General features: G+C 44.9%; 1 protein-coding gene across 1 annotated transcript; it reads right to left on the bottom strand.

Annotated features, from left to right (window-relative positions):
• Positions 1-1,342: 1,342 nt before the first annotated feature.
• On the bottom strand, positions 1,343-13,445 carry LATS2 (large tumor suppressor kinase 2; the record flags this gene model as incomplete). Its single annotated transcript, XM_010152624.1, has 6 exons — positions 1,343-1,837; positions 2,584-2,690; positions 3,914-4,096; positions 4,526-5,108; positions 7,893-9,430; positions 13,313-13,445. Coding segments are annotated over 6 exons (3,039 nt in total), but the record flags the coding sequence as incomplete, so codon positions are not given.
• Positions 13,446-13,714: the final 269 nt, after the last annotated feature.

Raw genomic sequence — 13,714 nt, 5'->3', positions numbered from 1 at the left:
TGTAGGGACGTGAAGTCTGGAAAAGCCACCTACCTCCAGGTTGTCCGTGGGGCCGCACGCTCCCCACGTCAGCCCCCCTCGCGCTCAGGATCTCGGTGTGTTAGGGGAGCCCGGCGCCGGGCGTTCTGCTTTGAGGAGGCCGAGCTCCGCGCGTTAGTACTGGTGCTCCGCGTTCCTGCCAGCACGAAACGGTGCGTTCAGCGCGCCACGGGCATAAGCCCGGCCTAGGCTGCTGCCACAAATCAGCTTTGTAGTAACGGTCTTGCTGCTGATCCTGGGCGGGGAAACGCGTGTGCCGATGATACGTTTACTACCGGGATCTATCACATCAGACCACAAAATCACTGTTCAGTTACCACCTTTGCAACGTTTTACAAAATTAATATGGGCTACAATCAGAAGAGGAAACCACCCACACAACACATCACCAACACACGGTTTAAAACGGTCTAATTTTAGACCCTCAGTAAAAACAGATCCACAGGACCTGCCTGTGAATGGCAAGAAAAGGCCGTTTCAAATAGAAAAACACTGCTCATGCAACATTCTTCACACACTAGACAATGAAATCACACCCCAATTGCCACTTGCTCACACTTTCTATGACACTCCAATAAGCAGAAGGAAATAAAGCAGCTTTATAGTTATGTCACGATCTTGAAATGTGGAAAATACGTATAATAAACAAAAATCACGGTGCGAATACAATGGCATCAGTAAATTTAGAAAATTAGAGAGCAGGTTTGGGTTGGTTTCTTTTTTTTTTTCATTTTTCTTTTCTTTTTTCTTTCTTACATTATTGCACAGAGACCTTTTGTCACATGTTCTTCAGCTTTACGCGTCTTCCTAAATGTGAAATAAGTGCTATGGGTAAAATAAAAATGTAGAAAAGAAGAACAGCAGCATGATTTGTCAAAGTTAATACCTATAATTTAGTAGGAAAAAAAAAAACCCTGCTATAAACAAAATATAAGTGCTCTTTATTCATTTAAAAAATAACGCTGACAGGTGCAGGAGTCTGTAAATGTTAATCTGAGTAGGGGGATGCTGACCTCCAATAAAAATAGGCCTAGGACCGACAGGCTGCTGGCCTTGCGGATTTTGGTGAAGACCAGGATTTCAAGTGTGATTATCAACAAACATATTTACAGTAAAACTGACCTGAACTTTCAAGAGTGCCATTTTTAGGACCTGGCCCTGCAAGCTTCTGACTCCTCAGGACGACTCCAGCCTCAGCCGAAGTTACTCCTGAACAAGCGCTGCAGGATCAGCTCCTAAGGGATCAGTTAAAGGCCCTATTGGATTTGAGATTAGTCTTATCTGAAGTACTCTGTACAGTAATTTACACATATACAGGCTGACAAGCTCCGGTCTGATCCACCACACCTTTGTCTTCTACATCAGATTTCTCAGGCTGGCCAACTTCCATTCCAGAAGGCTTGGGATACCTGAACGGATACCCGTTGTCATCGAAGAACCTTCGGAAAGTAAACTCATAAAAAGCATGTTCTGTGTGTTTGCTATTGGAAGAGGCCAGTGGATCCCATGTCCTGGTGCTGTCACCGCTAGCATCGTTCCAAGGACCTTCCTCTTCAACTGGATCAAAATTTGAAGTGTCCATGGGATGGCTGATCTTTGGAACATAGGGAGCTGGCTGCCGACGGATGTCGGTAGAGAAGTCCATGGAGTGGAAGAAAGAATGGGCCTTAATATCATCTGCCCCGTTTCTTCCAAGCCTGTCCTCAGCGGCACAGCAGAGCTTCGTGATGAGATCAGTCGCCTCAGGGCTTAGCTTGATCTGCGCGGGGATGTGCAGCGTGCTTTCCCAATTGATCACCTGGAGGTAAGAGAGGTACTGAACAACTTCTAACCCTGGAAACAGGATCCTTCCGACTGTCAGCGTTAACTGCACGGGAGTATACACATAACTAGGCAACTCGCTGTCTGCACAGTCATTCTAGAGGTTGGAGAACCCAGTGACTACACTGTGTAGGCTGTTAATATTTACTTGAACGAGTCAAGAAACATTGTTGGAGAGCAGGTAAAAGGAGCAATTCCAGTTAAAATAAAAAGGCAAATTCCTTCCTGAATGCTCCCACAGTCCAATCTGAGAACATATTCAGTTTACACATGACTTCATGGACCGACTCCAAGGAATCGCTTCCTCTCGTCTCCAAAATGTAAACTAGGAAAAGTGGTCATGAGATAGATCCTTTTTAATAACAAACTACTCAGTGCTTGACTTTGAAACACACTGCCAACTGTAACTATCACTGGCATGACAGCTTAGTCAAAATTTGACAGACACTCTAAGGAATTCAGATGGACGAACTCGTGCTTAAGAAATGGGAATTGTGGTGAGGAATATCTATGCAGTAGGACAGGCCAGTTCTAGTCTCCTATTCAGTATCTTCACTGAATGGGAAAGGATTTGTCCCTGCACAGAACTATTAAGATCAGGCTTCTGTAATCACTGCTCCCTTCTCTAGCAAAACAAGAGGGGACAGGCCTGCGCATGGAGGAGAAGAGAAGGGAAAAGGTTAACACTTTCCTACCGCAGACCGGCGTTTTGCTTCAACTTACCTTCAGTTGGGTTTCTGTGGGTGTAGGAGCCAGAAATGGAGGCTGTCCCACCAACATCTCGAAGAGGATCACCCCAACGCTCCACCAGTCGCAGAGCTGAGTGTATCCTGAAAGGCAAGTCAAATGGTTGTCTTCCACCCACCCAGGAGAATGTGTACAGAGCTACTTGGAATTAAGTATCAAAACATCCAGCACAGATTGCCATTCTCAGACCATCTGTGACCTAAAACCAAAGGACTCCACCTTCACCATGAAGCCATTTCTACTTGCTGACCTAAATTCCACTGCTGTCAGTGAAGATCTAATTGTCTGGGAATCTTTCTGCGCAAATTTAATTCTCAACCGAAGTGAGGGGTAAATGATGTAATTAGAAAGAAATTTGGGGTTTTTTCATTCCCTGTCCCACAACTACATTACTGCACTGCACAGGCTGGAGCCCAAAGAATAATAAGGTTTAGTGACTGATGCCCCCTCTAGAAGGTGACATCACGAGCCTGAAAAGCTGCTGGAAGATACAGCCTGGCTCTAGAGACAGAAGGAAGCCAGAGATGACTTTGTGAGCAAATTCTAAGCAGAAGAACCATTTCAGTTGCTTCATAGCTGTGACAAGACAAATAAGGTATATGCTTGAGATCTCCAGCAAGAAACAGAGGATTTAAACGCTGTTTTCAATGGAGATTTGGGCCATCGGACGATGTGGGGACCAACATGAAATCTCTCAACTTGAGAAAGATCGGGCTTTGGATCTGGCTTGCAGACAACTCTGAACATGTCATCTCCTGACGACAGTGATCATGTCTGTTCTGCATGGACAGCCACCAAGAACTGCCCAAATTCCTCAAGCCAAGTTTTTGAATGCAGGGTGCCCAATGTAAAGTGTGGGAGATTTTTTGCTGGGTTTCTCTACGATTCTGTCTGGGAATCTGGAGGATATTTTTCCACAAGTTTACATCACCCGTATTTAAGTGGCCCAACTGAATCAGTGAGTCAGAACCTGGGTGAATGTCGCAGTGGTCATAGTCATACTCCCTGAGTACAGATAATCTGCTTTATGCTTGAAAAATATCACTGCCAACATCATGTGACACATTTATTAGCAGTCTCATTCAACGGCCTGAGAGTGTAGATATAGAGACATGATGTACGACCACCATCACCAATGTGATGCTGGACGGTGGAGCACATAGAGAAATCTGTTCTCCTTAATCTAAGCGTTTGTGGCCTTCAGAATGACAATCTTCCAAAGAAGCAAGCTTATTTCGGGGGGAAAAGAAAAATACTTCAAAGCATCAATGGTCACTTAAAAAGGAGAAAAATGCAGGTTATCTACCTTTACGAAGCAGGACTTCAGGAGCGATATAATTAGGGGTTCCAACTAACGAGTGCGCTAGACATCTCTGATGCTGCTTCTTAGCTCTTTGTTCCAATGTCTTCAGCCTATCTCCACATCTACAATTGGACACATCGTCCCAAAGATCACTGGGCTCCATGCTGTCTTGTCTGATATGGCTCCCTTTCAAAGGGGAGAGAAAGTTTACATTCACGGTCATAAAACACAACACACAAGTAGTATTTACCTAGGTCTAGTTGTGCCGTCTTCTACTCTCACTAGAGACCAACATTTAAACTTTAAACCCAAGGCGTTTTCTTCTGCCCTCCCCCTCACAACTGGTTTTCCACAACCAGCACAATGCCCGTCTCAGCGCAAGGCAGCACGCTGCCACGGGGAGACACAGAGCCGCGGGGTGCGGTTAGGTTAGCTACACCAACTGCAACGGACACCCGTACTCCTCAGCGGCACACACGGGAGGGGCGTGGATTACTTTACACCCTCTGTCATCGTGCACACCTCCGTGTCCTGAGCTGGTTTCTGCCAAGAGGTACCCGTTCGTTTCAAAATAAACAATGCGATTCCATCACAAATAAAGCCTAAGAACACTACCTTTCTGATAGTATTTTGAATTGTGAGTCCACCTGAATCCAGTACACAGTCCAAAGTCAGTCAGTTTGATATGCCCGTCAAGGTCTATCAGAATGTTGTCAGGCTTGATGTCTCGATGAATAAAGCCCATTTTGTGCACACTCTCTATAGCCAAAGTGAGCTCCGCAATATAAAATCTCGCCAGGCGCTCTGGAAAGACCTCCATCCGAATCAGTAGGCTCATCATATCCCCACCTGGGATGTAGTCCATCACAAAGTACAAGTTCTCTTTATCTTGGAAGGAATAATAGAGTTTAACCACCCACTCATTGTCAGCCTCAGCAAGTATGTCCCTCTCCGCTTTGACGTGAGCCACCTGGTTCCGGTTAAGCACATCTTTCTTCCGCAGAGTCTTCATGGCGTAGAGGGCGTGGGTATCCACTTTGCAGGCCAGGCATACTTCTCCAAACGCACCAATACCCAGAGTCTTGATTTTCACAAACATAGACTTGTCCATTTTGGCCCTTTTCAGCCTGTTGTAGTTGGACTCCTTCTGGTAGAGAATTTTCCTCATTTGTTCCTGTTCTGCTTCACACAGGCCAGCCTTTACAAAGGGAAGCAAACCACAAGAGCGAGTACCGTTACATTCATAGCAAGAGAACAATAAAGCAGCATTCCCAAAATACGTTTCTCAGGAAAATTAACCAAGTATCAGGAAAGACGACTTCATGGGAGACATACTCTCTTGTCTGTCTCTTGAGGTATTTCGGAAATATCGGCAAATTCACTGTGCCCTAACCTGGTACCTGAGCTGGCTGCATCTGCCCTTCTCATTTCACAGTACTGTCAGAGAGGGAAACATAACACAACAAACCTGGCCATCAGATTTGGTTTACACCTTTCAAACGCGCGCTTTGCCGCTGCGCTCCACTACGAGTGTGTGCACTGCAGTGTTGCTTAACTTGAACTGCAACGTAAACCTGGGTGCAGCAGTCCAATTGTTCATGAGTGCTTCTCCAGGGCGACTCACATCAACAGTTCCTACCTGGAGTGCTGTTTGACTGCCGGGTTTGGTGTTGCCATTAAGAAACTGGTTTTGACCTACACATTCTCAAGTGCTTTAGAAACTGGTTTTCTTTCTCTGACATCTACAGCCTTCACCCTCAAGCTTTGTAGATCTCCTGACCATCTGTTCTATAAACTTCTCCCTTTTCCCTCAAAAAATACACGCCTCTAACAGTCAGCTCTGGCCTTCCCTCAGCCACTGCAGCTCAGACCCTGCTACTATTTCTCCCCTAAATGTATTACTTCCCCTCTGCTCCTCAGCTGTAAAAAAGCTGGTGTGTCCAGCCTCCTCCTGTCCTTGAGAGGCTCCAAGTGACTACAGCTCACATTTCACATGGCTGCGGGGGGCGACCTGAAAAAGGGAGAAGCAGCAGTATTCAAACAGACTTTCCCCACCCTTCAACAGAGCCTGCACACTGCCAGCTCTGCCTGCTTCGGTGCCTGTCCCTCTCCTGAGAGCCACTGGTGGCCTTCACCAGCAGCAGCCCCTGGGCTGATCCCAGGATCCTCTGACAACTCATCTTCCACAGCATGCCCCTTTCTTTCCACGTATCCCATTCCCAAAATCCTGAATTAACTGGCATCAACTGAAGCACTTCAAGAGGCAGATTAGTGCCTGGTAGCAAGAAGCGATGGAGAGGAGGGCGGAGGGAGTTGAAGCTGACTGATTAGCAGGCTAGAGACCCAAGCATACGCCCACAGGGCCGCTGCTCAGACTGATTAAATTCACAACTGTAGTCTAGGTCTTTAAAGATGAACGTGGGCAGCGAGATCCCCACGGTATAAAAATGAAATCTGTATTAATAAAGGATGGGGGAGGTCTACAGAAACTTGCAGAAGAGGTAGGATGAATTTTCAGACTGAAGCCAACAGCCAAACCAAACCAAGTAATACAGTTTTTAAAATGTAAGGCGAGTCCATCACTCCATAATAAAGGAAGTGATGATTGCTTTAAGGTAATTAGTGTTGTGTTCTTGGTTAATTCTAGAATAATGTGATTTTCACATAGCCAAAACCTCCTGAGTGTGTTATTCCAGCCAGTGATGAGGTTGCTAGGGGAAGGAGTTGTTTTTGTTTAGAGCCGCATTATCTCCGAGTTATGAAGTGAGGGAAAGCTGAGGGGTCAGAAGACAACAACTAAGGCAATTAGCTGCCTGTTTACTTCTCCAATGATCATTCCCTATCTCAATTCTCAGGAATTACTAGATGATTTTTAAGGTCCCTTCCAACCCAACCCATTCTATGATTATGAAATACAATATAGATCTATGATAATGAAAATATCCACTAAATCCACACAATGCAACACAATCTGTACTTGCAGTGGGGACAAACTGTCAGTAAAATGCTGATCTTTCAAGAGATTTTAGGAGTGTATTCCATTAATTTTAACCTCAACAAACGAACTGCTGAGATTTCTGGAGCCATGTGAACATCAGGTTAACTGACTCTAGAAATTGCCTGTGCTAGGGAAGACCGGGTAGTTAATTATTATCCATTATGCATTAATAATAGCATTCCTTAGAGTTTATCCTTAAATACAAAAGTAGACTAGTCAAATTCTAGCCGTGCCTGGGAAATAAAACCTCTTCCACATTTAAAAATGAAAACTAAAATTGCCAGAGCAACCATCAGAACTTGGCAGCTGTGTTTTAAGCAGCCTTATCAGTGAATCAGCTTAGGTTTGAGAGCTACCATTAGGCATGAAAGACGCTCTCTCACCCAAAACGCGTGCCTCCCTGAGACCTGCTTCTAGAACAAGCTCCAGCAAGGGTCTCAAGATCAGTTCAAGCTGGCCAAGACACGATTACTGGCACGATATTATTACTTACATGTGTTCAACAGACAACTTCCAGTCAGGACTTACACGTTCATCTGAAAACATGGCGCAGCGAATACGCTGCCAAGCTGAACCCTGGCGTTGGGGAACGAGTGGCTGTCACAAACAGGGAAGCAGAACTGAGGCAAAGAGGAAACCTTTTCCAGAGTTTTGCAAGAGCTGCCAAAGCATTGCCAGAGTTACCTCAGCCCCAAACCTGGCTTCTGAGTTCTCGCTACACAAACCTAATACTTTCTCGCTATGGGGCATTTTGCATCATTTTACTTTTCTGGAATGAAGGTGTATTATTTCACATCTCAGGTTTTTCAAACGGCCTCCCAGACCTCATCCATGCTTCTGAATGAAAACAGCCTGGTATAGGGAGGTGCTGGATACCTACTACTTCCAATGGAGTCTGCCTTTATATATTTTTTGACTGATTAAAAATGGTAATAACTGATTTGACCCCACTGGATTTTATTATAACAAAACAAGGAGAATTACTTTAGCCATTTCTTGCTCCAATTGTAATCTTCTGTTAATCTTCTGCTGGTAGGTCTTTATGACATTTTCTACATGTTGCTCCATGTAGAACTTGAAGGCAAAAGGTGAGTAGCTCTTTATTCGGGATTCTCGCTTTTCCTCATCTTTGCCGTTTTTTCGCACAGGCACCGGAGACGTCTGAATCTGCTTTTTATCCTTGCTTGGTTTTTCAGCTTTAGTGTTCTTGTTGCTTTTATCATTTCGCTCACTGTTCTCCTCAGCCTTATTGCACGTTGAACTGGGGACTACGCGGAGGGTCTGCTCTACGCCCATGCACAAGCAGTTGATATCAAACTGCTCGGAGCCACCGGGAAGTAACAAATGCTTGGGATACGGTGGTGGCGGACACCGCAGTTCCTGGTTACCGTAATCCACGTCGAGTTGGTAAGCATTAGCTGCTGCAACCGGTGACACATGCTGCTCAATGATCTCCAAGCCATCCACAGCCGGTGCCTGCGCAGGTAACCAGCCGGGATGGGAAGGGCCCACTGCAGTCTGAGGCTCGGGTCTCATCACTCGCATGCTCTTCACCGGCTGGAGAATATGAGCAGATGTGACTGCTGTGATCGTATTTGGAGACGTAATTGAAGGATCAGGTTTTCCTGGAGGAACCTGCCTTATAGACACTGTCACTTGTGGCTGTTGCTGGTGGTTGTTGAAGGAGTTCGTTCTGCTCGGCACTGTGGCGTCGGGTCTGAAGGATACATGTTGCCGTGGAGATGTTTCTATTCCTGGGTTTTGTAAAGAATCTCGGCGTGACGGTGTTGCTCCCTGCCACTGCTGAACTTGTGGATTATTCATGTCATAGAGGTCCATGTTTAGGCTATTTCTAGATGGAGTTAATAGATTTTGTGGTGGACTGTCTGAAAAATCATTAGCAAAGGCTGGACCTCTGGATATCACATGCATTTGATGAGAAGAAGGGCTTGTCTGTTTGTGATGAGAATGTGATATATACAGGCTTGCCGGTGCCTGCTGAAAAGCATGACCAGAATTATTCTGAACAACTGCCCCTTTATTCGGGAGATTGGTGTATCCTCCCTCCTGCTGCATCTTGTTTTGGAAGGATGGACTCCGCTGAACACCATACCCCATAGGTTCCCCCTGCACCATCATGTGCTGCCGACTGTAATGTTGGCTGTTGGAGCTGTGGGGCGCCTGCAGCTGCAACGCCTGACTGCTGTGATTAGCCACCGGGTAATTAATCACAGAAGACTCGATATTTGCAGGGTACGTTTTCTGCTGATGGCTTGCTGGTGTGCTGTGAGTGCCTACTCCAGAGGGTCGCTGTACAGGAGCATTCATAGCTGTAGACTGCGAAGCAGAGATTAAATAGTCCATGTATGGCCTTGGAACTTCAGTAAGCATATTTGCACCTTCTGCTCCAAAGCCTGTCCCTTCATAGGCTGCGTTACTGATCTGATGGTAGGACGGAAAAGATTCGTTTGATCCTTCGAAGCTTGGCCTGCGGGTTACATTATTTGGCACCATACCCTTTCCTTTATAAAAAGAACACAGAAGAATGTTAGGAAACAATTCAGGTGAACCAATTACTTTACATTACTCATCCATCTATACATACAGACATACACACACACGCTGCGTAGGGAGTATGTGTTATAAAAACACCTTCCAAAATCTAAATTAAGCACTCTGAACATTTAAAGTTACAGGTGCCAAGAATTACTGCTGATAACGAGCTACTGGCCCACAGCACTGCTCATGCCAGGAATCATCAGGGAGTCCTATCGAATCATGAAAATAGAAGCACAAATTCCTTAACTGTGAAATCATCAGCTTACACTACAGCCTGTTTTTTAAAGCTGGACCACTATTACCAGTCATTACTCACAGACAGGAGGAAGCTGTAGAGCAGGAGGTTAAACACAGCACTGATGGGAGAAAAAAGGCTCCCGGAAGGACTGTAAATACAACCTAAAGTAAACATTACTATAAGCTACTGGGTCATCACACAGTCCACATCTTCTGGACAGTGAGCTCGCTGCTTACGCTGGGCATCTGTTTACATCTCTGTTCCATCGTTCTCCTCACAAATCCTTGTTTCCCGCTCCTTCATCATAAATTTTGTCCTCTATTCTTTCCAATGTGTTGGACACAGAGTATCCCCTCGTATTACTCATCTTCCATCTGTTTGGAAGGCAAGTCTTTCAGAGTGTCAACACGTTAATCTTAGCTTGAAGAATGTGTGGAGACAAGACAGCAGCATTCCTCTACTGGAAGTGCTAATGGCACTTTTCATCAGTTCTTTGATCTGAGCACAAACTGCAGGTGTACAAAGCACTGGCTGTACTAAAAAGACAAGGGGAGACTGTGCAGTCGCTATTTTTTGTTCCCCTTCTGGTTCTTTAGCTTTCACAAATCACAGGACCTGGCCCATTTATGCCTAAACAACTTCCTGCTAAATTCTGGACTTCACAAGGTCCACAAGAATACTCGTGTTGAGCTAACAGGCCTAACACTGGATTGCAAGCTTTGCCAGTGATTTGCGTCCCAGCACGTCCCAGCCAGGCCTGATGCAGCACAGCTGAGCATAACTGTGGACTCCTGGCCCTGACACAGGCCCTGCTCTATTCAGACACACAAGACATGCGTGTTGTCGGACTCCTGGCCCTGACACAGGCCCTGCTCTATTCAGACACACAAGACGTGTGTTGTTTAGACAGGTCTGTGCACCGTCTCTGCACACCGAAGAGGCTGTCCCCACACTAGGTGACACTTTCACAAACAATGCCATGTGTTGAAACGGGATCAAGTTAGACAAAAAATCAGTGTTTTTTACAGTGAAATCTATCGACAGCAGCTCTTTCTCCTATGGCAACACAAGGCCATGCTTACTGAGGCTGTGCTTACAACAGCACTCCCTGACAGCCCATCTGCTGGGACACAGCGAGATGCAGGGATGAGGCTGTGGCGATCCAGAGCATCCTAAGAAGTGGCTGCTCTGGCCTGGAGGTGGGCGGCAGCCCTAAGACCCCTTTATCATCTCTGTCAGCAGGACTCACACTGAGCCTCAGGGGCAAACTGACTTTGCTCTTTCCTATCAGTGGCCATGGAGGAAAGTAGCAGCAATCACTGTACTCCTTCGTGACACATACTTCTGCTGTGCAAGGCATCTTGCTGATGTCAAGGGAGATACGATGTCCATATCCTAGATTTGTAAGCCAGAAAGTCTGTTCTGGTCTGAGGGAGGAGTATTTGAATTTCTGCAGATACCAAACGTGGTAGATGCAGATGATTTTTTTTTCACACATTCCTATCCAACAGGGTAACTGTTATGACTCTCTCTAGCCTGTGAAGGTTTTAAATCAGAGTGTATTCTTAAGATTAATCAACTATATTCAAGAGATCATCTGGTTTTATACAAAACTTTCTCTCACACAGTAATACCTAGCAAATTTTATTTGAGTCTTCCCAGTATGATGAAACTCATTAGCTTTACTACTGATGGTAAAACAGGACAAAAACGAATAATGTGAAAATCTATTTACAGATACCAACATACGGAATTCAAAAAAGGAAGATTTAAATTCTCAAACTGCAAATTAAAAGTTCCAAGTAGCATGAGACACATACTAATGACACAGAGGAGACCTATGCTATCCTAGCACAAACAATACCATACCAAACAAATCAGTATCATTTTATGGCACCTCAGGCAGGCAAACATCAATTGTGTGATATTTAAGTTTCGCATTCTGTGTATCCTAAAAGCAAAGGTGGATCTTCAGCTGGAAAGGGGAAGTATTCAAAACAGCTGCATGCATTGGAACGTTAAGAAAGCAAAACCAAATGCAAATGAAAGACAACTGGGTAATTAAAATGTTAGCCTAGAAAGATTGTTCAACCCTTTCAGAGGAAATGTATGCTCTTTAGGACTGGGTATGCTCCTTCACTTCAAGGAACGAAGCCTTTATAATGTAAAGCAAAACACAGCTCAGTAATTCTGTCAAAGTTATTTTAAATTCTCCTTAAGGCCCAGTTGAGGCCACATTTGTGCATGTATTAGGAGAGAGGTCTCCAAACAGCAAAGTGGCCAGTACTCGCTCTCAGGTGGTCATGGTGCAGGGTAACACTCTCACAAATGTTTCCTTAGGGTTTTCTAGAATTTCCCCAAATTATAAAACAGGAAGTCTAAGACTGATAGAAAGGGCAGCTGAGCTGCTCCTTACACAGAACCACCACCCTTTCCCACCACATCTGAAGCTCCATCCCTGAGAGTGGCCACCTGGAAAACGAGGTCCTTCCCTGTTTCTGTCTTCCCTATATGTGTCTACGCTCAGGCCCACCCAGGAAAGAAGTGGGTTTTCTCAAGGTGTCCTTCCTGTCCAGGGATTTCTCTCTGCAAACTGAATAGGCTTTTTCTTCCTCAGCTTTCCTCATCTCTGGACATGACTCTCTCTCAGTGATGTCAAATTTTACACCCTTCCCCACAAAGACCTTAAATTTGATCACAAGGCAAGAAGGAAGGTGCTGCTGAGATGGTCAAGAAGGAAAATTTGCCATGTGGAAATCACTTGCACTCAGTAAACTCAATTTATGACCACATCTAGAGATCTATACTACTGTAATGAGGTTGATTGAATGGACTCGTTAGCTTCAACTAGTCCAACACAGACAAGACAGTTGGACCTGATGATCTTAAAGGTCTTTTCCAACCTAAATGATCCTATGATTCTGTAAAAGATTCTATGACCTTTTAAGTCTAAATGTTGCCACTGAGGCAAGAGAAGTTTCTTGTCCAATGAAACAGGCCCCTGACAACAGCTTTCCAATCCGCTCAACCCTCTGTTCACTAACACCTCTGCAGCATGTAACACTACTGTGTGATTACACAGGTTCAGCCAGCCAGAGGATGGTATTTGTCTGCTTGGCCAATTTTTGACAGTGAAAGAAGAAAAAAGTAACAAACTCTATGCAAACCAGAGTGTATCCTGATCACAGATCAAAAGCATTCTGCAATGTTCTAAGTGCTTGGCCCAAGCTCTTTCTGCAGTAGACTTACAAGGATGTTAACAGGAATGAATTCCTGGGAAGTGAGCTATCTCACAGTGTCATAGCAATTACCTACGCACAAGCTTTTACCTCACGGTAAACTTGAGAGGATGGAGCTGACTTGCACCGAAGGATAACCAGCTTTCTGTGTAAGAATGTGGCCTACAAATGTACATGGACAACTCTGGCAAAGCAGGTGAGCTGTACTCAGCTTCCAGCCCAGCTCACCTGGCAGGGCCATGTTCACATCTCCTACAAGACTGCTACTGAACACTGACAATCCACAACTCACCAGCAATGACTTTGCTTTAAAAACTAGCTTATTGCGAGAAGGAAGAACAAAATTTAAGCAAAACGTTCATGCTTACCTGGTGAGGTCTGCTTAATTACACGTACTATCTGTTCATTTCTAGGATCCAAGTAGCTCATCTTACTGATATACTCCAGAGCCGCTTCAATGCTTCTGCTACCCGTCTGCTTCAGTGCTCGGACAGCCATCTCCTGTGTAAAGCAAACAAGAATTGAATCGCACTGAGACAAAATTCAAGCACTGCACTGCAGGCTAGAAAGCAGTAAGAATTCTTACATTCACAAAAACATGTTATAATTCACACTAGATCATGGCTGCCTGAAGTCAAATGGACTCGTATTTTCAAAAAATTTGCATGCCTTATACAACTCAAAAATTAAAAGAAGAAAATATAACAAAACCCACAACCTACCCAGACTCTGGCAGTTAAATAAGCATCAAACTGAAACGTGTACTTTAA

Source organism: Eurypyga helias, unplaced genomic scaffold (assembly GCF_000690775.1).
Source record: "Eurypyga helias isolate BGI_N326 unplaced genomic scaffold, ASM69077v1 scaffold8435, whole genome shotgun sequence".
Lineage (NCBI taxonomy): Eukaryota > Metazoa > Chordata > Aves > Eurypygiformes > Eurypygidae > Eurypyga > Eurypyga helias.
Note: the sequence above shows the minus strand (reverse complement) of the source record. Positions and strands in the feature narration are given on the sequence as shown.